The sequence below is a fragment of the Dromaius novaehollandiae genome, chromosome 4, assembly GCF_036370855.1.
Source record: "Dromaius novaehollandiae isolate bDroNov1 chromosome 4, bDroNov1.hap1, whole genome shotgun sequence".
NCBI classification, from domain to species: Eukaryota; Metazoa; Chordata; class Aves; order Casuariiformes; family Dromaiidae; genus Dromaius; species Dromaius novaehollandiae.
Genome location: NC_088101.1, coordinates 9057053 through 9080353, shown reverse-complemented (window position 1 = coordinate 9080353; position 23301 = coordinate 9057053). Strand labels below are relative to the sequence as shown.

The 23301-nt window shown below is 44.8% G+C and overlaps 1 protein-coding gene across 6 annotated transcripts in view; it reads right to left on the bottom strand.

Annotated features, from left to right (window-relative positions):
• AFF1 (ALF transcription elongation factor 1) overlaps positions 1-23301 on the bottom strand; it is a 165617-nt gene that overhangs the window by 127432 nt on the left and 14884 nt on the right. The window contains exon 1 of one of the 6 annotated variants that reach the window (XM_026102774.2): positions 11933-12575. The exons of the other annotated variants lie outside the window; for them this stretch is intronic. Within the exon in view, the coding sequence (XP_025958559.2) occupies positions 11933-11949 (17 nt within the window). The 5' untranslated portion in view covers positions 11950-12575. Of the gene's footprint in view, positions 1-11932; positions 12576-23301 lie in introns of those variants that run through there. 6 annotated transcript variants of the gene reach the window in all.

The window sequence follows — 23301 nt, the reverse complement described above, 5'->3', positions numbered from 1 at the left end:
CACAGAGAAGTCATTCTCCAATCTAAAGCCATGATTCGGGAACACATTTTAAGCACCTGCTTGTACCCATACAGGTACAAAAGCAATTCTCCATGCTAAAAATCCAATTCAAGAATTCATTTTGAATGCAAACTTAAGTACCGTTCTTGAACGAGATTGCTTTCTTGAATTGGATTTGAAAGCTTAAAGCCAAAGGAAACATTAAGAATAGCTACTGATCAAAATTTCTCTTTCCCTTCTCTAAAGTAGTTCATTGCCTTCTAATATATGCATGTTGTAAGCCTCTCAAACGATACTGAGTGGATAGATCACCTGAATTGCAGCAGAAAGCTAGAATTTGGCCTTGATTGAGACAAAGAAGAAAAAAACCTGCACGCCATGAAACTCAGAGCAGCAGCTGGAAAGCCATCTTCCATTTATACCCTGCTGAGACCTGGCACAGCGCATCGCACCGCCGCCTCGGCTTCCAGCACACTCTTGGCAGGCTGAACTCTCGCAAACTGCTTCAACCCTCCTCCGGTTTCCTAGTTTCCATCAAGACCTCACCGTGTGTCATGAGGATTTGAGATCTGGATCTAGTCAGCGCCTGCATCTCACTTGTACTCTTATTTGTATGTAGTCACCAAAGTGACAGAGAAGGGGAAGGAGTGAAAGGAGAGTTCAAAGACTTTCTAAGAAAACTACATTACTTAATTAAAGACCTTTTAAAAAAATCATATTAACACAAATGACTGCTACCTGGTTTTTCAGCCCTTTCAGCCCTCATACCCTGTTTTGTAAATGTATATTCGGGGACTTCTCTAGAGGGGAAGAAAGAAACATTCAACAGTTCATCAACAAACAAAAACAAATCACTATTTGCTTGGCAAATTATTATACCAAATGGTCTTCAAAGCTGTTACACTTGAATAAATATAGTTTATATCAATACCATCTGTAAATTTCCTTCATTAGGCTGAGAGAGAATGGTTCATTTTCAAGGAAGATATCTTAACAAAGGAAACCATTAACTTGGTATTTAATCGATGTAAAAAGAAACAGGGAAGTAAAGAATTCATTTTCCTGGTTCACCTGTCCACAGGTGAAATGCAAGATGCTGGACTGAGACAATATGGTCTCCATAAATGACCCTTCAAAATTAACTACAGCATAGATTCAAAGTCAATTCTAAGATTAAGGACTAAAATAACTGCATTTGACTACAGAATGACACAAGATTCACCGCAGCAAAGGGCTGAACACAAACTAAATATTCATTAGGTTTAAAAATTAATCCAGATCATGTCTGGCTTTACAAGCATTACAGCATTAACAACACAGGGTAGACTTTTTTTTAATAGCATGTGAATATGGAATTTAATTGGTTACTAAGCTGTTATGATAAATTCTCCTGCAAGTTATTCAAGTGGCAAAACATAATCAACACACACCATTTCAGCTGCCAAAACAGAGCCTGAGAAGGTTTTGGTTACAATTATCAGATTATTGCAATTACGAACTGTTTTCATAACCATTTAAAAATTAAGGAAAGAAGGTTCTGGCTATGAAATGCAGTGCTAGACTAGATCAGCCATCCACATCCTATGAAAAAGTAATAGCAACAGGCTCCCTGGATTCAGAGAAATATCTACTGTATGCCAGTTTGTCCAGCTTGCTTAATTGACTTAGAAAAACCACACACTTTCCAAATCGCTAAGGACCAAACTAAATCACAAATTTAGGTAGTACAAAAAGCCAAGTTTTAGTTTCAGAATTTCTGCAGCTTTAGAATTTCTCCTATATCTTTTCATCCCCTGTGGTCCCACTCTTGGGCAGTGTTGCACAGTCCATACAACATGTGAAAATTTCCACTGTGCAGCATACAGATCTACACACATGCAAACAAAAACAAGTCTTCATGTGACTGCAACCTGACTGAAGATTTACGAGTTATTTACAGGCATAATTTCAAAATGGAAAAGATTCAGTTCCCAAATCTTGTACCTGCAAGCAAAGACGACGACCTCAGAAAGCGAGAAATAAAAACACACCCTTGAATTTAACAGCATCGGAAAAATTAAAAAATAAAGTCAAAACCACAATTCTTAATACTCTCTATTTTCTTCCACTTGAGCATCTCAAAATACACCTCACTAAAATATTAAAGCAGCTGTGCATGGTGGGATGCACCAGGCCAACGGCAGAGGTGGTGACTTATAGGTGGAGAAGGGCCAAGACCACTTTCCCCCCCTGCTGCTTTCCCCTTCCTTCCAGTGCACATCAGACAAGCAAAAGCCCAAGCCGCTGAGCAAATCCTACAACTAGATGATGTAAACTGATACTGCAATGTTTACATCTCCAAAATCAACAACTACGTTTGCTCTTAGCAAGGCTATGCTATAAGGCTGGCTTGGCAACGTGCTACGGTAGGTGCAAAGCTCCCAGTTTGGGGCTGTCTCATGTCCAGCTCATTTAGAACAAGGGTTGAGCTCATCCCACTTACCCGCAAAGGGTTTGAAGCTGGTCTAGAAGGACCGGGGGGGGGGGGGGGGTGGCGGCGGGGGGAGAGAACTGTTAACTTTACTTTTTCTTCCCCTTTCCCAATTTAAATTCTTCATCCCAAACAGGCTACACTGCCTTGCATGCACAATTTCCTGTATCTGCATAGGAAGTCTTTGACAAAAATCCAGGTTTCAGCATAATTTTTTCTTGCAGAAAAAGCTGCAGTCTGTAGATGAAATGTATGACTATTTCCAGTGAAACTTCTGAGTACTCAGAAGTACTCATTTTCGCATGAAATGAGTTTACATAAACTAGTAACCTTTCCCTTCCTCCTTGTTCCTAATGATTTCCTAGTAGGCTATAAAACTGCTCGATTCAAACACCTGAAGCCTACTAGGAAAGGCCAGGAAGTAGAGCTTTTCTTTTTTCAAGTGAGACCTGTTGAATAATATGCTAAAAAGCATAAGCTTTTTTCATAGCTAACTTAGGGAAAAAACACCCCAACACCTTTTACAGCTAGCTGGCACATGTTTCTACAGCATTAATAGTGTCATTCATGTTCTTCTCTTTCAGCTTTCTTGCTTACTATTTTTTGATCACATTATGCCATCTAACTTAAGGATCCCTCATCTTCCCAGCAGGAAAGACGTTCAGCCAGCTGCTTCATACGTCACATCATTTTTATCCTGATTGCTTGATAACAGTGAAAATTCCCTATAGCTGGAAGAGCAACGGCCGTACGGCTACTCCTTTATCAGCATGCTCCACGGAAAAGGCTGGGAGAACTGGTGCCATTTTTGTCACAAACAAGTAGAGAACTGTAAATGAAAGCTCTATGGCACTCGATTCACTGATTGACCAAAAGTATTTTTTTCCACAGGTGAAACATGAAATTGTTAGGTTTTTCCATGCCAGCCAGTTCAGGAAGTTTTTCAGCCTATTGTTTTTAACGCCTCATTGTATGAGTCAACTGATTTTCATGCAGAATGTAACAGAAAAAAACCCTATGCATTTGAATACCACATCACATCATTACAGCGTCTCAGATCACAGACCAGCCTTTCACAAAGAGCAGAAAGCAATTCTACCTCCTCCTCTTTCCCATCAGGATTTGGGCAATTACATAAAACTTTCTTAGGCTCTAGACTAATAGTCTTGTATACCGGTAGCACACAATACCCACGGAACCAGGAATTTACTCTTAGGAGGTCCACAAAAGCTAACGAAGCAAAGCAAACCTACTATTAGGTTGCTGAAGCCAGCCCATGCAAAATGTATAGGGGTTTGCAAACGGATACAGTTGACTAACAGTGTTCCAAAACCCTGCCATGGCGATAACATTGCTGTTAAATACTAAGCGATTCTTGCATCTTTTATCTGTAGAATGAAAGTTACAGAATATCATATCTTAAACCAGAAACTTTGAAAACTAAAACATTATATATTTAAAAATTTTAGAGATGCACAGTGTTTAAACAAAATGAAAATCATGAGCTTTCAAAAATAAACACGTATAAAACACACACACACGTATAAAGCATATAAACCTCACACGCTTCTGAATTGACATTCTGAAAGATTTAAAGCTTAAAAACTAGATAACTAGTTTTGAAGGGAGATGCGCCAGCCTCCCATGAGCTTGCTCAAGCCACACAGCAGTGGGGAAGGCATCCTGCAGCAAAGCTCCCTCTCCAGATGGGCATGCATCTCAAACCTGCGCTGTTCGTCAGCCAAGTGCATTTTGCAGTTCAGACCCAAACCTAACTGTAGGTTTAGCTGGGACTAAAGAGTTCAGAAGCGGGCTTGCATTCTGGTATCAAATACCTAAGAAACGCAAAGCTGGGGAAACTGCAAGCAGACCAACCACAACTAGCCACCCGAGCAGGTCTTGCACTGGTGGAGGCAGGCCCCAAAACACCCTTCTCCAAGTATCATGACAGACTTCATTTTTCATGTGTAAACTTAGGCGGAGATCACTTTTTCACACAAAAAGCGAAGGGGCACGTGGTACAAAATGAAAAGTACAGCCAGGTGTTACATCTAGTTACTACTTTCCCTTCTCCCCATTCTCCCCCAAAACAAACAGCAGAACCAAACGTAACCACTTCAACCAGACCCTGGAGATGCAATGTAACATCTTAAAATAAGAAACTGTAGCTGTACAACTTATTTTTGTCAAAAGACACCGGGCAAGAACAGAGAAGTAACTGTCATCACGTCAGACTACATCGCACGAGTAATGGAAAAAACTAGTTTCTCCAAAAGAGACGTTACTATGAAGCCCATGATCCATGTGTAAGGCATCTTCATTTTCGTGCCTACAGAAACCACAAGGTTTTTAGTGTTTTTCTTTTTCTTTAGATAGACAATTCTAAAAGCAATTCTAAAAGCAACATTAGAGTGTTTAACATTCAGTAAAACTGAAGACACTTTCAGACTGGACTACTGGAAATAACTTCTAAGCGTGGTCCCATGGGACAGAAAGACGGGTGCTTTCCTTCCCCAGCGGAGAGGTGGGGTTTTTTCAATAGTGCATTAGCTGCTGGACAAAGCAGACCGCGCTGCTCCAGGAGGTTCCCCAGGTCTTGGCCAAGAAGCAGGACCCTGGCCCCTGCTGTTAAGAGCACTGCAGGAGCTCTTCAACCAACGCAGCACCTGCCCCCTTCCCCCCCACTATGCCAGAGAAGGGGCCTTCTCCACAAATACGGAGTTTATGCTCAGCTTTAGCCAGCACAGTAACGTCATCTCCACAGTGTATTTCTTGTCTGTACTTCTGGCTACGCCAGCAAAGCTTTTCACGGTAAGCAAGGCCTAGAAGCTACGGTGGGACACAGACAGGGTAGCTATGAGGAACGGGTGCCTCCAGGCACCGGCAGCGTTAAGGGAGCCTCGAATCCAAACAAGCCTCCCTGCTCCGGAGCGCGGCCAGCCCGCACCGCCTCGCCAGGAGCACGCGCTGGGTTAGCAAAGGTATGATGAGAGACGGTCCCCGGCTGACATCCTGCTCTCAGCAGCAGCTCTGCCACAGCCTTACCGGCACCAGGAAAACAACTTTTTACTAGAACAGCTTGTTCCACCAAGGGCAGTGGGGACAGCGAAAAAGAGGAACGTCTTACCAAAGTGCCTCTAAACCGCCAGTATATTGCCTGTGTCCAAATTAGGATGATTTTTCCAAAACACCCTGCTGGGGAGAGGATCCTTGAGAAATAGCTGCAGACCAGGTATGAGAGAGAGTTTCTAGGCTGTACTTGCAAAGATAAACTACCTCTGTAATGCCTTTTTTTCCCCCCCCCTAAACACAACCTCGCACACCATAGCAGCATAAGAATACTGAAAGCAATTTCTCATCGGATGGCCACAATCCTACTACACCTTTTAATAACTCCTTCTAATCTCAGATGCTAACAGCTATCAATATTTCCACCTGTAATGCCCGTAACAACTCAGCTCAAGGAAGAAGGGAAAAAAAAGGCCTCTGCGTTTACAAGAGGCACATGCACTCGGGCTCCCTCGCAGCCTCTCACGCAGCTCACAGACACACGCCAGCTGCTAACACGACAGCACCAGCGCCGAGCTGTTCATACACTGTGGAGCACCTCGTTTGCTGCTTATAGATGCCACAGTATGTGATATTCTATGCCAAAAAATGTATATAATATAAACACCACCATATGCTTGTGAGTCTGTTTTTTTTCCAATAAGAGTTTCCATTGTACTCTTCCCGGTTTCTGTATTTCCTAGAAGCAAAAAATGACACCAGAATGTAAAAAAGCCTGCATTTCTTACAGTTCTGAGAATGAGTTTTACTGTTGTCACTGAGGTTAAACATTAACAGTTTGCTTGTCTAGCTTTCTTTAAAAGTTACTGCAGGGACATTATTTTCTCTTAACCTGATGGGTAACACCGCAGAAACAACGAACACACAACCTCACGTCGCTGTTAGAACAAACACTCAGTACAACTAAAAAGGACAACTTCAAACCCCAAACAATGCCTAAGCCTAAACTAATCCACAACACAAACATGCCTCTGCGGAGCATATGGCACCTGTGATAAAACTGGCAGACTTGAACCCTGCTAGACACATCAGCTTGATAGAGCCGAAGAAAAGCAAGGTAGTCAGCATGAAAACTAGCCGAGCACCTCCTCAACTACACAGCTGCATGCCCGCATACATACTTCTCCCTGGCTGCCACCTCCCTTCCACTGCAACAGCCAGGCAGCAACATCTGTTCAGCAAAACACGGTCATCAACAGCTTGGCTTCCCAGCAGCGCAGAACAGAGCTAGGCGTCAGCTCTGCGCGAACCAACCGCCTCCGCCGGGAGGAAAGGCAGGCTTTAAGGATCCTGCCGCTCGCAGTTTTCCACAGCTGCCTAATTTTGCATAGACCAAGAATGGGACTTCTCCACCCCAGACTGTCTATGAGCAGACAACTTTGGAAAATCTGCTTCCACCACGCTCTAGCCCATGAACGCATTTTGCTGGAGCAGTGTAGCTCTATCTTAGTCCGCCTGTGAGAATACCACATCGCAGACTGCTATCTGCCCGTACCCAGGCAGTCGCTCCACCTCAGCATGCGCTATGTACTCCTTTGATCATGGACTCAAACAACTACAGTAGCCTAAACTGCAACACGGAACAAAACAGGTCCTTTTCTCACTATGACATATCACGGGGGCAAAATCTGCACGTTGCGTTCAAGCCTGAACAGGATGGGTATTTTCCCATTTTTCTGAGGCTCTGGCATCTCTACGTTACAATCACTCCTCTGTCATCATCGCTCTTTAGGCAGGCAGTATGGCAGACCCTGACTTCCCCACCACCCTGCATTTGAGCCAGGGCCCTAGAAAGACACCCCAACACATTACAAAAAAACCTCTTCCTCACTTCGCAGTAGTCCACTATGGAAAGAAGAAGAATGTCTTAGTTGCACTCCTATGTACTTTACTGAGGTTCCTTTTATGCTATATTTTAAAGGTATTAGAAAGCCTCATGCTGTCATTCACTATAACTATGCACGAAAAGAAAACGCTGAGGAGAATTTATGCCACTCATTAGCAGCTTGTTTCCTGCTCTTCATGCTGCATCTTGCATTTGAAGTAGCAAATGTTTTTCTCCTAAAAAGCAGCGAGGGGATGCCTCTCTGTACAATATGGATTCAGATTCAGGAAAATTAAGTCATCTGAGGAAACGCTCCCTTCTGTACCAGGTCAGGTATCCCACAACAGCAGTATTCCCGGGATTTCAAGATGCTTGGTCTTAATACAACTTGGAACTATAAAGCACCTCCACCACCTCCATCCCCCAAAACAAACCAAAAAACCCTCAAAAATGTCACATGTTCTGCGAATATCTGTTCTCCATGTGGGAGCTTCAGTTCTGGGCCAGTTCCCCTTGTGGGCTGCCTGGAGCAACAGACTCGGGACTCAAAGTCCAGGCAAGTAAGGAACTGTGAACTGAAACTCCCCAGCAGCCTCCAAAACAACATGGTGCGAATATTTGCAGAGTCACGCTTAGTAGCAGCATATTGGTAAAAGTGATATGGGTTTGGAGGATATTTTCGCTTTCAATAGGTAAGCTCCAACAGCACATTGTTTCGGCCCTTCTTCCCCTTCATCGGTTGACTGGAACGCGGCACCCACAACACGTGGATTTGCCTGTATCAACAGGACCAACGAAACAAGTTAGGAAGCTTGTCTTCAGATCTGGCCTTGAAAGCTGTGAAACAACGTGGAACAAAACCAAGCAGCGCCATTCACCCAAGGTAGTTTTCCCTCAGGGAAACAGCCCCGTCACTCTTCTCTGCAGAAGAGACTGTTTCGTTGAATTTACCTTGCTCTAGACAGAAAACAACACTTCGGCCACGTTTCACTTGTGCACAGGGTCACCCTCTTTTCATACTGATGCAATCCCATTTCCAGACTGCTCTGGGTGCAGCTGGTTTGATTAGGCTTCAGGGAGCAGAAACAGAGGGATTCCCAGCCTGGTGTCCACCGTCAGCATCAGGGCTGCCTCAGTAAGCAGCCAGGCGAGCCCGGCAGGGAAGACAGCGCATCGCTCAGGTTTCATGTTGCTCTGACTGTACTGATGTATCGGCTACTAACGAAGATTACGAAACTGTTTTCAATCAACATTCCTGCAATCATGCTGCTAATAACCATATCTAAAAGGGAGTTTTACAACAGTCAGGGATTCTTAGCATCTGTATCAAGAGAGTACTAAATTATCTATCTGTCCCCCCCCCCCCAAAAAAAAAAACAGGATCTGCAGATATTTAGTAAGAGCTCTACCAGCCTGAAGAAAGCAGCCTGCATCTTCAAAAAGCAGCTTTTCATTTAAAGATCCTCCACTTGCGACTGCCTAAGCAGAGTACGTTTCTGACAAAGTCACAAGCAGAAGAGAGAGAGGCTCCGCCATTAAGTTAAGGAGCAACAGCCTCGTGCCTCGCTGCTTGCTGGGCGCTAGCTGTCCGAGAGGGAGGGTCCCGGGCTCTTCCACGCACCTCCTGCGTGGCTTTCCATGCACCTCCCAACAGCTGAACCACACCAGACAAACATCACGCTTCGTCTAGCACGAAAGTGAACTTGCCCTCCGTTCTGACCAGTTCTGCTTCCGTTCGCAGGTTCCCGAGGACGCCATTAGAGCTGACAGGAGCCCTGTTGCCCGGGGACGCGACAAGCATCGGATCAACTGCACATTCCAGAAACGCGCCGAGGGGAGGCTACAGCTGCAAGCCTGCAGCTCGGCTAGCAGCTTAGAAAAAGAACACGAAAACCAACGTTATACGCAAAACAACGCGCACTGAGTGATAGCTTCTTCCAGCAAAACTAAAAGCATACCCCCTTTATTGCACAATCATTTCTTTCAGAACATTTTAAAAATTGCTATGGCATCCATTGACACATTAGTTTCTCAGTCATCACTCTTACTTTTTTTTTAAAATGCTGATGAGCAGCAGCAGTCATGTTTTGTCACCTTGTTTTCCCAACCCATCCACCCTTCAGAACAACGAAATCCAAGTGCTGTATTAGCTGCCCAGGATCACAGCATTAGCCAGCACCGAAGCTGAAATCAGGATGCAGGATTTTGTTACCTATCCAGCATCCTCCCCGATTTCACATCCCTTTTGCTAGCTGTGCGTATTAAAAAATATAGCATATGAGAAACAGCAAACCCAAGCATATTGAAGGCGGCCTCATACCAAGCAATACCCTAAACCCTGCAGTGTTCTGTATCATCCCACCTCATCAGGAATTCACTGAGATTACACAAACTGCTTTTCCTTTGTTAAAAAAATAAAACAATAACAAAAAACACATCTTGTGTCAGCTACTTAACTGAGTAAAGCCTCTGACATATTTTAGCAAACTAATTCTGCAGGAGACACGGCCTCTCATTCCCATGCAGCATAGCTCCAATTCTTTATCAGGAATATGAATTTATCCTTCGGTGTTGAATAAAAGCATATTTTTACATGCTCACAGAGCACAAGTCTCTTGGACTGAGACAGATACCCCTACTGACCTGTGTCACCAAAACAGAAGTACCATAAGCACTGAGCTTTCTGGTAAATGCAGCCTGTCTCCTGCAAGAGACTCGCTTCTACTGCTCATGTTCACTCCTACTCCCTTTTAAATGAGCAATAATCAGACTTTTAACACTGATCTTCAAGCATATAAAGGCTGCCTTCATATTGACTACGCCAAAATGCTCTGACGCAGTTCTACAGCTAAGAGCCTCACAGCATCCTAACTGACAAAGGCAAACGCCAGTACACAGAGCAGAGGAGAGCGAGGGCACAGAAAGGCGAGCACAAATTTTGTCTCCACGTGCATCTCAAATAGTAGCTCAAGGGTATGGCCTTTTTACCAATCCCACAGCACTCAGCCCTGACACTCGGTCCATTTTCCTAGTTTTCAGCTTGAACCACAGAACGTCCGAGACTTTGTTCTCAGCGCCAGGAATCTCTCGTCCACTTCCCAACGTACCGGATGCGCTTCGTCAGCCTGGCCCCGGCCGTACCCTTGTTTGGTCCGTTCGCTGAGGCTGGGGACTACGGCTCGGACCCAGCTCCCACGTGACCTCCTGCCGCCCAAGAAAACGGCTGTGAGACTTTGGAGACTTCAAGCGTGCCCCTGGCCTTGGATCTAAGCCAAGCCTCAAGGCCAGTCAGCAGCACTAAGATTTATGCTGTATCCTCTCTCAGCACATTGGCATATTAAAGCAATGCACTGATAATGCAGACCAGTAAATCACGTGGATAAGTGACCATACAAAGAAGAAAAGGTGCTGGAAAACTAAACCTTCCCCTCTTTGTTAAGCACTCCCAGGCTCCTCTCTCCCCACACACAGCGAGCGCCGGCAGTTTGAGCTGGAGACGAGTCCAGCTGTTAGCAAAGCAATCCATCTCCCAGCTCTTCCTCCCCAAACCTCAGGGCTCTGTCATTTTGCAGTCTGTAATTTAAAGCCATTTCGTGGCTTCAAAGCTGCAGACAAGCACCACTGTGAAAAGACTTGGCTAGTGCCAAACTTCGGTTCGGGATACGCCACCATTTCTTCCTCCTGCAGGAGGGGGGAGCAGACTGGTCGCTCGGTATGGGACCTAACAGCAGAAAGTTCCTCTCTTCACCGTTTCTGAAATGCCCGTTAAAACATCATAAAAGCTAAAAGGCGTTTAATGGGTACCTTAAATAGCAATGCTTCATGAAGTACTGGGACTTAAGAAAAGCTACCTCCCCCACGCCGAGTGTGAAGTGTACTTTACACAGGATGCCCCCCCCACCCTCAGAGAGCAGGCAGGTACTTGTACTCTTTAAAAACACAGCTAGCTGGAAAGTATTTCATCGAGGTCGGGATATTTGCTCTGTGACAGCAGCTACAGTTGATCATTCTCTCTCATACGCTTCCCTACAAGCCCCGCAGTCCAGCGCCAGCCTTCACCTATTCGGCAGATCCGCGCGCAAGCGGACGCAACCTGCTTCCATTTTCTACGGCTGGTTTTCCAGTCCAGCAACACACAGACCATTCGCCTCTTCAAATAAGGCTGTGAGCAACCACCAAACCTGCTTTACGTTAGGCTGGTTACAGGAGAAAAAAGAAAGAGAAATAATAAGCCATGTCCACGAGGGAGAAGAAAATCAGTTTCAGAGAGCTATTAACTTGTTGGATACGGAGAGATTTGACAGGGAGTAATTAAGACTCGGTTTTGCTAGTTAAAAAAAAAGTTGGTGCTGGAAAGAGACAGTGGATGCTTCACTGAACAAAATATACAAACAAATCTATCCGGGATGCGTATCTATGTACTTTTTTCTTCCCCCCCTATAATACGGTGTTAATATCAACAGAAAACCGTGCCAGAAAAGGAGAGCAGGCATCGTTAGTACGACAAGACTACGAAAGGGTTCTTGATGAAACCGGCAGGCACCGACAGAAGTTATTTAGGTCCGTACCTCGACTGGGCAGCCATGGCGAAGCTCACACCGCCGAGGGTCTCCTCTCCATGAGCTCCTCGCCCCAGCCGCCCGCGCTCTACCCCCCTGCCAAAGCCTCCCTTTCCATCTGCCGGGCACTTCCCCGCCCGCTTCCCGGGGAGCCGCCGCTCTGCGGGGGCGCGGAGCCCCTCAGCGGCGCGGAGCCCCTCTGCCCAGCCCGCACCCGCCGCTCGGGTCCGGGCTCACGCCGCTGTTGACAGACATCCGGGCACCGGTCCCTCCTCCGGCCGCTGCGTCCAACGCGGCAGGGAGGTGGCGGCAGCGCTGCGGCTGCGGCTCAAGGAGACGCAGCGGCTGCGGGGAGGAACGGAAGCGTCCCCGAAAGCTCCTCCGCCGCAGGGCAGCCCGAGCGTGCGGCCTGCCGCTGGCTGCCCGCCTGCTCCTCTGCGGCGAGCCGGCCTCGGAGCAGCCCCGACCGCGGTGCCCGGACTGCCCACGCTACCCCTTTTTTAGCCAACTTTTCATGGTACAACCCGACCTCCTTAAATGGACATGCTGTTCTGTCAAGGCGAGAAAACTGAAGGATCGGATTAGCAACGCCCCGGCGCTGCCGCCGCAGCCTATCGCGGCCGCAACGCCGAGCAGCCGCCGCTGCCGCCGGCCCCGCCCGCCGCCCCGCTCCGCTCCGCGCCGCCCCGCCCCGGCCGGGAGCCGCCGGCGCCAGGCGGGCGCCCCGCTGCCCTCCCCGCCGCGGAGCAGCGCGCAGAGCCGAGCCGCTTGCAGGCGGTGGGAACATATCCGCACATATCCCGTCTGCAAACGCGGGTGCAGCGAAGGGAAACCCGAATATACGCCCAGCTTGCAGGTGCCCATACTTAAGACGGGAAGTTAAGAAACTTCAAAAAAAACCCCAAAAAACAAAACGGCAACTGGGTCCTAAAGCCGCCCGAGGGTTCTAGCCTCGGTTTGCAGAGACTCATTCGGAAAGCAGCAATACCTGCCCTTTGCTCTGGGTGTTCCTGGACGCGATTGCACAAACAGACTACTCCTACCGCTCTCCTCAGCCAGTCATTAACCAAGCATTCAGCAGGCAAAACCATTTGCTCAAGATCCTTTCAGCCTTTCCCGGCAGGCTTGGCATAGGTATGATTCCTGCCGACACGGCAAAGCCGCCTTCTTCGTGTTTTTCTGTCAAAGGACTCAGCAGATGCTGGAAGAATCGAGGCCACATTGCTTCCCTGGGAAACAATAAATTAGAACAACAACAACAAAAAAGAGACCATTAATTAAAACTTCTACAAGCAGGTTATAATTTCAGCAGGGTAGTTTTGAAATATTATAGCTAAACCATCAGGAAATGCTCCTGTCAGATGATTAGGACGGTTTCCATTCTACTCCTTTCATTCTGCTTATGACTTTCTCGAAACAGAATTTTTCCATTCCTTGTATCTGCCCAAAAAGGAAAGATCATACATAGAAAACCTGAACAGAACAACTGGCTCTTAGTATCATTATTATATCACAGGATCGTGGACCCAACTGCTCAGAAGTGACTGGGGATTTGAGGTGTCAGCCAGACAACACTTTAATGGAGAATATCTATTACGATCTTGCAAAGCAAGATCAATTGCAATTTCACACTTATGCAAATGCTCACCAAACACGCATTTTTTAATTCAAAACTAAGCTCAAAGTTGCTATTTAGTAGAAGTTTCATACGCAGATAACACACTAACTTCAGAAGGCAGTGAGAGATGACTACCACCTGTGTTATATGGTACGAAGGTAACAAGATTAACACGAAATTCTCATACAACACATAGTATACCCACATGGTTAAAAGGACGATTTTGTCTTTTTTTCCCTTGGCTCTATTTGAAGAATGGATCTATTTGTCTTCAGTCCAGGTTGTGGAGTCTGCCTTTGCAGAAGCTCTCTGCCAGCCTCCTCTAGCAGTACCTCACATCAGTTTTACCCCGGGCTGACGTAGGACCTTCATCCCCACTCCTGGGGGTGGGCCCAAAGCCCTCAAACTGATGGCAGTCCGCATGGCACAGCTCATGCCAGCTAGCTGGAGTGGCATAATACAAGGGTGATGAACACCCAGTTCTGCTGCTAGTCAACCAGAAGATCGCTCCATGCCTCCCTCTGCTCAGAATATGCGGTAAATGGCCTGAGTCTGGAGACCTGGCTGGAGTTAGTAATGCCAGGAGAACCTCTCGGAGGCCAGAAAACAGCAGAGGGAAACACCTGCCATTCGCTTTCTTGTATGAACTAAAACTCTTCTGCAAGGTACTGTAGAAAAACAAGCTGGGTAATTCCTGGCCATGTGTTCCTGCTGTTGTCTTCAGCTATGTCATAGTCTGGAGGGGGCTTTTGGGGTGTTTTTACTGTGTTGAAGCTGAACTGATTGTCCAATCAAAGGAAGAAACGGCAGCAGTTTCGGACAAGGCCGCCCCAAGGAACCACACCCTACCTCCAAACCCATCACTCTATCTGGAGAGGGCCAAATTAACAGCAAAGAAAGTGACCCTGATGCAGGAACACTATGCAGGTACAAGATGAGCAAGCCCTTGTTATTATGAGAACAGCTCAAGTGGGAAGATTTCACCAGCTCACCATCAGAAAAAATACTGCTATAGAGACTCTCAGTGCTGGAACTGGGCTCACAAATGGCTAACTCTTCTCATTGCCTCCTTCCACCAATTCTAAAACAGGGCTCAGACCCCAGATGGGTACCTCAGTCCCTGGACTACAGCTGGTCTCTCTCCTACTCAAGTGTCTCATTCCGCCAAGTAGCTAGAGAGCGATAAAGGGAGGAAGAAAGGCTGAAAGGAAGAAACCTTTAATCCATCCTCCCTATTCAAAGCCCAGCCAACTAGATCTACTGGACCCAGTACTTCAAGTATGGCCTCACCAGTGGCAAAAAGAGAGGATCTGCTGCAAGGGCACCCTGCCGACTCCTGTTTGTCTTGGCCACCAGGACGTTTGGCCTGCCTCACCCGCACGGCAAAGTCAGGATGCTGCTCACGTTCAGTGCCACATGTGTTACGGAAAAGTAAATCAGACTAAATGCAGCTTTCAAAATATACGTCTTTCTTCTCAGGTCTGTGGAAAATAAGAATGCAGGGGGTCTAACAGCTTCAGAGAAGAGAACATATTTAACTGCTGCTAGGAAGTTATTTCTAAATATAACCAAAAGCACTGATAATTACACATACCATTACCAACACCAAAATTGCATACGCAGCCAACACTTTGGAGGGGCTTTCCAAACAAAAGGAAACATGCTCTGTGCCCCAGCAAGTTAGAGATATAATTATCTTCTGCAATTTCTGCCAAAGAGATTAGGAAAAAGGAAAGGAAGTGATCTACTTATTTCAGAGTACCTACTTATTTTAAAGTAAAATAATTAAGAATTCGTTTAGTTTTCTTCATACGCATCTGTCATGTGAGCAAGCACAGAATCCTTTTGGAAGGAAGGGATACAGCACAAAGAAAGGAAAAAGTTGAAATCTATGCCTCTATGTCTAAGTTTCACCTTCAAGGTTTTCTTTCTTCGATGCATCTAGATGGTTACAGTGCTTTGAACATTAGTAAGCTATCGATAGGAAAAAAGCTGCGCCAAGCCAGTGAATTTAAGGTCCTTGCACCACGCCACTCTGGTATTTAGCAAAGAAACAAAAACTTACTGCTATACTAAATCAAACAACGTCCACATCCTGTGCTCTAAATACAGAATACGAACCCAGTGAATGACACTTCTGGCTACCCCACAGTTTCCAAATCTTGGAATCGGCACCTCTCAGAGAACCTGCTAACAGGTGCTTCTCACAGCTGCTTTAACGCACAAATTCTGACTATTTTCCAAACGTTACAAGAAGTTTTGCGCTCGAAACAAAGCTGCTGCACATTTGGAAAACAGCAAAACACTCCCATTGTATGAATGGGTAAGTATATTCAGAAAACAGTCGGTCGAATTACTTCATGTCCACCCTAAGGAAATCCTGTGATAGCGACGACACTGAACACTTCTCCCTCCAAGACTTGCACTTCAACCAGCTCTTCCCCTCAGTGAAGGGAAGACTAGCTACTTTAGGCTCCTTAAAGCAGTTAAGGAAACATGAAGCCTTTGACCAAAAGCCAGATCATCTACTGGAATAAAAATGAATTAGGACCAGAGCCTGCAGCCCAGTGTATGTTCACAGATGTGTGACTTTTAAGAAGTTTGTGAAAGAAAATCATTAAGTAACATCATCTGTTTCCTTCCCGTGAAATCAGCTGCATGTTTTCTGAAGACCGGGCTGGATGCTTCAGGCCAGTACAAAGCGAATCTAAGAGTGCGCTGCAGGACATCTTCAGCCACTTGCCTGCACTGAACCAGGCTGGCACCTGCTTTGTTCAAGAAACTTTTGAAACTCACAGTTTTAATATATTGCACCGCATACACGATCAAGTAGTAATGTGAAAAGCCAGCATTTTGAAACAGGTATTGAATACAGTTAATTTTTTTATTTGATAATTTCAAGGCCAATAAGCAGTAAGAAAAGACTTAATTCTTTCTCAGGATGTGAGAAAGGGAGAACAGTAAAAAACAAAAAAATCCCTACCTTACCTATGCAATATAGCTAGGTTTTTCTTCTGTCTTTTCTTCTGTTTTAAGAATGCCTATATCGTGGGGAGGAGCAGGTTCTCTAGGTCATATGAGCACTTTCACTGCTGGGAAGAATTTGCAAAGTGGAAGCAAAGGTAAGAAAAGTCCAGCAGAAACCATCCACTTTCCTTCCATCCTTTTCCCTTCCATGAATCTACATTCAGTCACTTTTGATCATTAAATGCATTCCCCCCCCCTCTTAAAACATTCATTTGACCTACTATTAACTTAATTACTGTTATTTATTATAGTACAATAGATACTGTTCTTGTCCAGTGGCAAAAAAGTCAAGGGAAAGGGATACACAAGTTACAGGCACAGCTGCTTTCTCTTTTAAGACCTTTTCAACACTTTGCACAAGTTTTCTTAATCCAAATAGTTCAGACTGAAGTTCTCCACAGAAGGTATCATCTACCTGAAGATTAAATAAAGTTCATTTCAGCTCTTTCAGGCCTAACAATGGATGATTAAAAAAACATATATACTCACTTGCCACAACAGCTGAGCTTTTTCCAGGAAAAAAAGATCAGAACAGTATGTTTTGTTTGCACCGAAAGGTTCTAGCTGGTTCCCCCACCCCCCCTTGAAAAGCACTTGTTCAAGTGTTTCTTGATTCCAGTATTGTGAAAAGGGATTGATGTTTAACAGGGTGTTGGACTTTACGGCAAGGCCTTCCTTGTTGATCCAAGGTACAGGCGGCCGTGCCAAGGCGAGGCACCAGCGCAGAGGCTTTCAGGGAGAACAAGGTCAGCGAGGAGACGGGGCAGAAGGGGAGAACCTTCCAACGCACTACAGCTTCTCAGTTTCAGCATGCCTCCCATCTCATGAATGTCTGTGCAACCCTCTGATAAAGGAAAAGAAAGGTCTGATTGCCCTCTACACTGCCAGGCGAGAACCGACCACCATCAACTTCCTCAAAGCACGTAGCAAAGATCTCTGCTGAGGATCTGAAGAGCAAACAAACCTACAGATAAATCACCAAGATGACCATATAATACTGTAGCACAGCAATACCATTTGGCTTTACATTTTTTAACCTAATTTACACACCCCTTACACACATGCCATGATGAAAAGGGCGCTACTGTTTTTGCAAAGATGAGCACTTAAAATTTAAGAAACGTTAGCATCACTGATACCTAGGCAGTCATGACGCAGTCCTTCAATACATGACCATGAACCTTTTGGATCCCACTGAGTCCACAGGACAAACCTACCCTGAGAATGAAACACTGCTTGCACGAGAAAGGGAGCTACCGTTCATACAGGCTCTTTGGGCCTCGTTTCCTCTTCCTCCTCATTTTCCACAATTTCTGTTTCTTCTGACTCCCTCTCAAGGCCGTTTTTCAGCTCTAAGAACTTGAGCCTCCCTTGCTCAGAGTCCTGCTTCCCAAAACCTCTACCCAACTCCTTTCAGTGCATAGCTCTGCTGGGCTCCTCGCAGCAGTCGCAGCAAGGGGGGTCCCGGACCCAGCCTTCTCACAGCCCCCATGCGTCCCCCCGGAGCCCCAGTGCAATGGAAAGCACTGTCACACGGCTGGTCCAAAGGACTCCTGCAGCACCAGTGCTATGCTACAGAGCCTGATATCTGGGGCTGTACCTGGCAGAAAGGCCAAATATTTCCTGGGCAACATCCAAGCAACCAACTCGGCTGAGGTCATTGCCATCTATTCCCCATCTCTGAGTCTGTGCACTTCGTTGCTTGAGAACTTCTGGCTTCTAGGAGCCCTGCTGTGTTTACAGGATATCATTTAGTGGTGGTGCTGGCAAGGAAATCAAGGGATGGTTTAGGCAAGCACTCTGGGAAATTCTGCTTTTGTCACTAAATTCTTACCTGAACCTTCCTTAAACTACATAAATCCTGTGTTTTACAAGACAATCCTTGAGCTATCAGAATCTGATTTGCTCGAGTGCTGACCACTCGCAGCTGCACCTAAAAACCCACAGACTTTGAACATAATACATACTATACGGTGCTGGGTATTTTTAAAGAAAAATATTTACTTCTCCCTAATCAGACGCCTAAAGCTAGTCCACACTTTTGACCAATGCTATCTCAACTTGATGCCTACACATTAGGGCTACTCATCTCCCAAGAAGGAAATGGAGACCAAAGGTATCAAGTACCACTGAAGACACAGATATTTTATGATCAGCACTGTAGGAAAGTGCTTTGAGGACAGAATTTTCTTTGCAGAGTTTGAAAAGTGTGCACTTACTGCAGTAGGAAGTCACATGCAAGAAAACTCAATGGCTACTGAGTATGTTATGTCAGCTATAATTTATATTCAGTAGGAGAGAAACTCTGAAATTAAGATAAAAAACCCACCTGACGTTCCTTCCTTTCTCCTTACTTTTCAACAACAGGTTTATTCTCAGTAGTGCCTATAATCCTCAAAACATGCTTAGAAGTATGCCAAGAATAGTACCACTCTGACAATTCGGAAGATATACTATTGCTACCAACCATCTTTACAGATCAATATGTATTTCTGTAATGCTGGAATAATGGTATTCTTTATCTAATGCTCTCCTCCCTTCCCCTAATTTGTGTTCCTCCCTTCCTCTCATTTGTGTCACGCTGGATTTGGATGAAGTGAATTCAAATAAAAAGTGTACAAATACCATGCTTTAAAAAGATTAACATGCCATTATGTCATGCAACGCATACCCCTGAAAACAGCTTTTAAGTAAAATCAGTATTCAAGTAATCTGAAACCTTAGGAAAGGGGAGGAGAAAAAAAAAAGCACAGGTGGGGAGTATCAAAGCCTGACCAACTCCTGGAACAGAGGAAAAACACTATTAGGAATCAAAGCAGGAAAGAACTGGAAGAGGCAGGACACTAGGACAAGACTTCCCATAATATTACTCCCATGGGAATATAACACATTGCTGAAGTGCAGGGCTTTTTTGTTCTACCTTCCTAGGGTTTCTTGGGGAAAAAGAAGGGCAAAGAACACAGCATCGGGGTGAAAACTGCATCTCAAGCATGCTGAATACGTCACAGGGATCTTTTAAACCAAAAGAAAAGAAAACATGCTCTATATCAAAACTTCAAGTGAAACAAGAAAGCATGCAGTGCAGATAATACACTAAGAAACATTTTCTTACTACTTTTAGATTTTCCAAAAAAGCCCATCGATCACATTAAATGCTTAGTGGGGTCCTCAAAGGAGCCAAATGAATAATAATTCCTGAACTGTGCCGGCGTCCACTTTCCATTTTACATGAAGCAGAGGTGCAGGGCATTGAACATCCCACCCAGACCGAAGGCTCGGAATTCCTATGCCACAGGAGTTAGGCTTAAAAAAAGGCATTTGCTTCAACTTTCCAACACGCAACAACGGTATGGCCGAGAGGCTCAGTGCCCCAGGCCTTTGGCTCACCAGCTGCCTTTAAAGGAGAAAAGAAAAAAACGAAAGAAATGTCCATTTTTGTTGGACAATTTGATGAAAACCGATAAGTTCCTGTGGAACATTTTGACTCTAAGAAATTAGTGCTTCCCCAAAGAAAAACTATCTGTCAGAATATATCCTGTGAGCTGTAGACCCCTCCCTTACATCTGTTTTCAAGATTAGCAGGCCACAGCTTTTCCCACCTGTTTTTTTATTCACTGCTCAGGGATACAATTTTCCCCCCTTTTTCAGGTCCTTGTCTCTGAAAGAAATATTTCAAATGAAGGAAATAGTCTCTATTAGGTAAACTGCAAACAAAACGCATCAATAAAACAGGCTTTTCATACACTGCTGTTCAGCAGAGGTTCAGAAATATACTCCTGGGGTGGGCTGGCTTACCAAAGCAATCCTTCCTAAAAACTTGAGAGGAAAGGTCTTCTACAGGTGATCATAATTCAAACTACATTTCGGTTATACATTAGAATTTTAATTTTAGAAGATCCATTCTTATCTACCTACGCATCGAACGAGAATGGATTTCAGAGAGGGAGCTTGTGATTAAACATAGCACAGAGATGCAAATCCAACAGAACAGCAAGTGAGGCTGTGCAGGCAGCCTAGATCCATCATTTCCTAATTCTGAATTCCTAAACACGCCAGACTACTGACCTTAGGCATAAGTGCTAAAACACAGGACGTGGGTACATTATGTGTATTTTATACAAACAGCACCATCTCATCTGGCCATTTACCTAACTGTATCTGCAGGTGTTGGCCAAAATGAAGATGAGATTTGTGGAAAAAAAAGCCTCAGAACAGTATTTCTTGACTCGCCAACAACAACGCATCCAATTCCTAAGTGTCAGCTCAGTACTACTCAGTTTACATGTCCACAGATTTTGAAATCCACAGATGGTATTTTACCTTCAGCCTTGTTATCCATTCAGCTTTTTCCTCCTGAAGCATCTGGAGTTTTTCCACACATTTTTCCAAAGAACTTCAGGAAGCCATTCCTTAAGTTATTAATTTTTCACCCGCTATGAAGTTTAGTAGCTCCTGGGCCTTCTCTATTATAAGACCAAATTGGAGGGTACTTCTATACATTGTTAAAGAAATCTTTGCACATTCTTGTTTTTCAGAAATGCTGAATAACTGGGAGTGGGCAGGGTAGACAAAAAATATCTCCCAAACCCCTTAGACTGCTAGCAATTGCTAGCTAGTTTTTATTGCAAAAATCCAGTAAATCTGTTTATTTGTTCAAATGGGCAGACAACATCCCTTGCTCACGAAAAAAAAAAGCAATCTGCCATTACACTGATAAAAAAATAGAAGTAGGACAATCCATTAAATTTGTGGGACAAATCCCAGAAGCTTCCATTTTGGAAAAAAAAAAAAAAAAGAGGGCATAGAGGACAAATGAAGAAGGAACAGATACCAAGTTTTATTAAATGATCATTAGGTTAAATACATGGGATGTTAGCTTTCCTTAGGTATCATACTTGCTGTAAAAGAAACGATGGATTTGTTTATACTCATAAATGGGTCAAATTTATGCCCCTACCAGCCCTTTCAAAACATCTCATTAAACTGTACCGTGTGAGCTTTTTTTTTTTTTAAATAGACACACACCCTTACTTTCAGTTCCAGCGTCACTGCTGTCTTTTAATTAAATGTGCTCTCCTAGCTCTGCTGACAAAAAATTCATCTTGCCACCACCATTTATTGCCACTGATGAGTCCTTTGCATTTGCAGGTGAAAAGGGTCAAACCAGGCTTGTGATTTCGGGCATCTGGAGCAGCAGAGGGGAGCCTCTGCATTTGCAAAGGGATCTTCTGCATCCGCTCATAAGGCCCGGGTGGCCTTCTCTAAAGGCTCCACTACCCCACGCTCGCAGAACAACTCCTAAACTCTCAGCCCAACAAGTCTGCCCTGGTGTTAACACCCTTTTCCCTTGCACCTCCCTCACCACCTCTCCAATAGACCGGAGGCCACCTACCCCCAGAGAGACTGATCCTTAAAGGAGTTGCTAATGTTCTGGCAGACCCAAACCCTTTGCAAGCCTGTCTAGGGCTCGTTATTCTTGTGTTTGCCCCACAGCTAGCTAAGGGACTAGCTGCACAACAAATATAAACATTGCTACTGTAAAGCCCAAGTTACAAACGTAGAACATGGCATCTCACAGGATCCGCATGTTTAGAAGATTGATCAGTCTTGTCCCCAAAGTCCTGTTGCCAAAGTACGGCTGGAAAACAAGCAAAATACAGAAACCCATACGTGCAGGCACACATGACAAACCAGTTTAACAAGGTAAATAAAGCTGCGTGCAACAGCAACAGTCTTGGGAAGGCTGAGGCAGCACCACTCATTACTGACCTCCGTGCAGCACAGAGCTTCTCAGCAGCCCTGCTTTACCGCACCCTCCAGAACCCGAGTGCACTGCGAGCAGCACATCTTTGCTGGGCAAACCCTCAGAAGCCCTCAGGCTTCACCACGTCTAAACCACACTGCGTGGCTACGGCGAGGCCGCAGAACCAGCTGGGCAAAGGAAGGAAATTGAGAACTGCACTGAGAAGGAAAAAAAAAAAAAAAAAAAAAGGAAAAACAAACCCAACCAAAGGGTCATTTTGACTTTAATTACAGAAGACTAAAATGGATGCAGCTGGTTACGGCGGGGAAAAAAAAAAAAAAAAAAAAAAAAAACCACCCTGCTCTACAGATATTAAGAATCAAATGATTCTGAAAAGGGAAAAAAACCCACACACACAGAAAACGCATCGTCCTTCAATATTTATATTAAAGGAAACAGATTTAAAAAAGAAACCACCTTCTCCCACAAACCAGACTGCACTGGATGCTGCACCCTACTAGCTTTTGGCAGCCGTCAGCAGGAATTTCTATCATCTTCCTTGGCATTACTCACTTATCACTCCTAATGCCTTAAAATTTTCCATAACCAGTATGAACTTTCACAAACAGTTAAAATCAACAGAGAGGAGTTTATAGTTCTTGTTGGCTTTGGCGCTGGAGCTGTCAGAAACCACACTGTGAAGAGTGTTAAATATCCTGATTTATATTCCAATTGAATCAAGATAACATCTATGTACAGAACACAATGTACCCTTCAGATTCACTACAGCTGTCAGATTCATTTTGCAGTGATATCCAATCCCTAGATGAGGCAGAGAGGTATGTAGGACAGCGAGCAAGTAAATCCCCATGATTTTGGTTTGCTTCTCGATCAGGCTGCTCTATATTATATTCCAGCCAGGATCCATCCAGAAAATGGATTTTTTTCAAAGACCAATTCCTTGCAGATATACTGCCAACATAATAATAA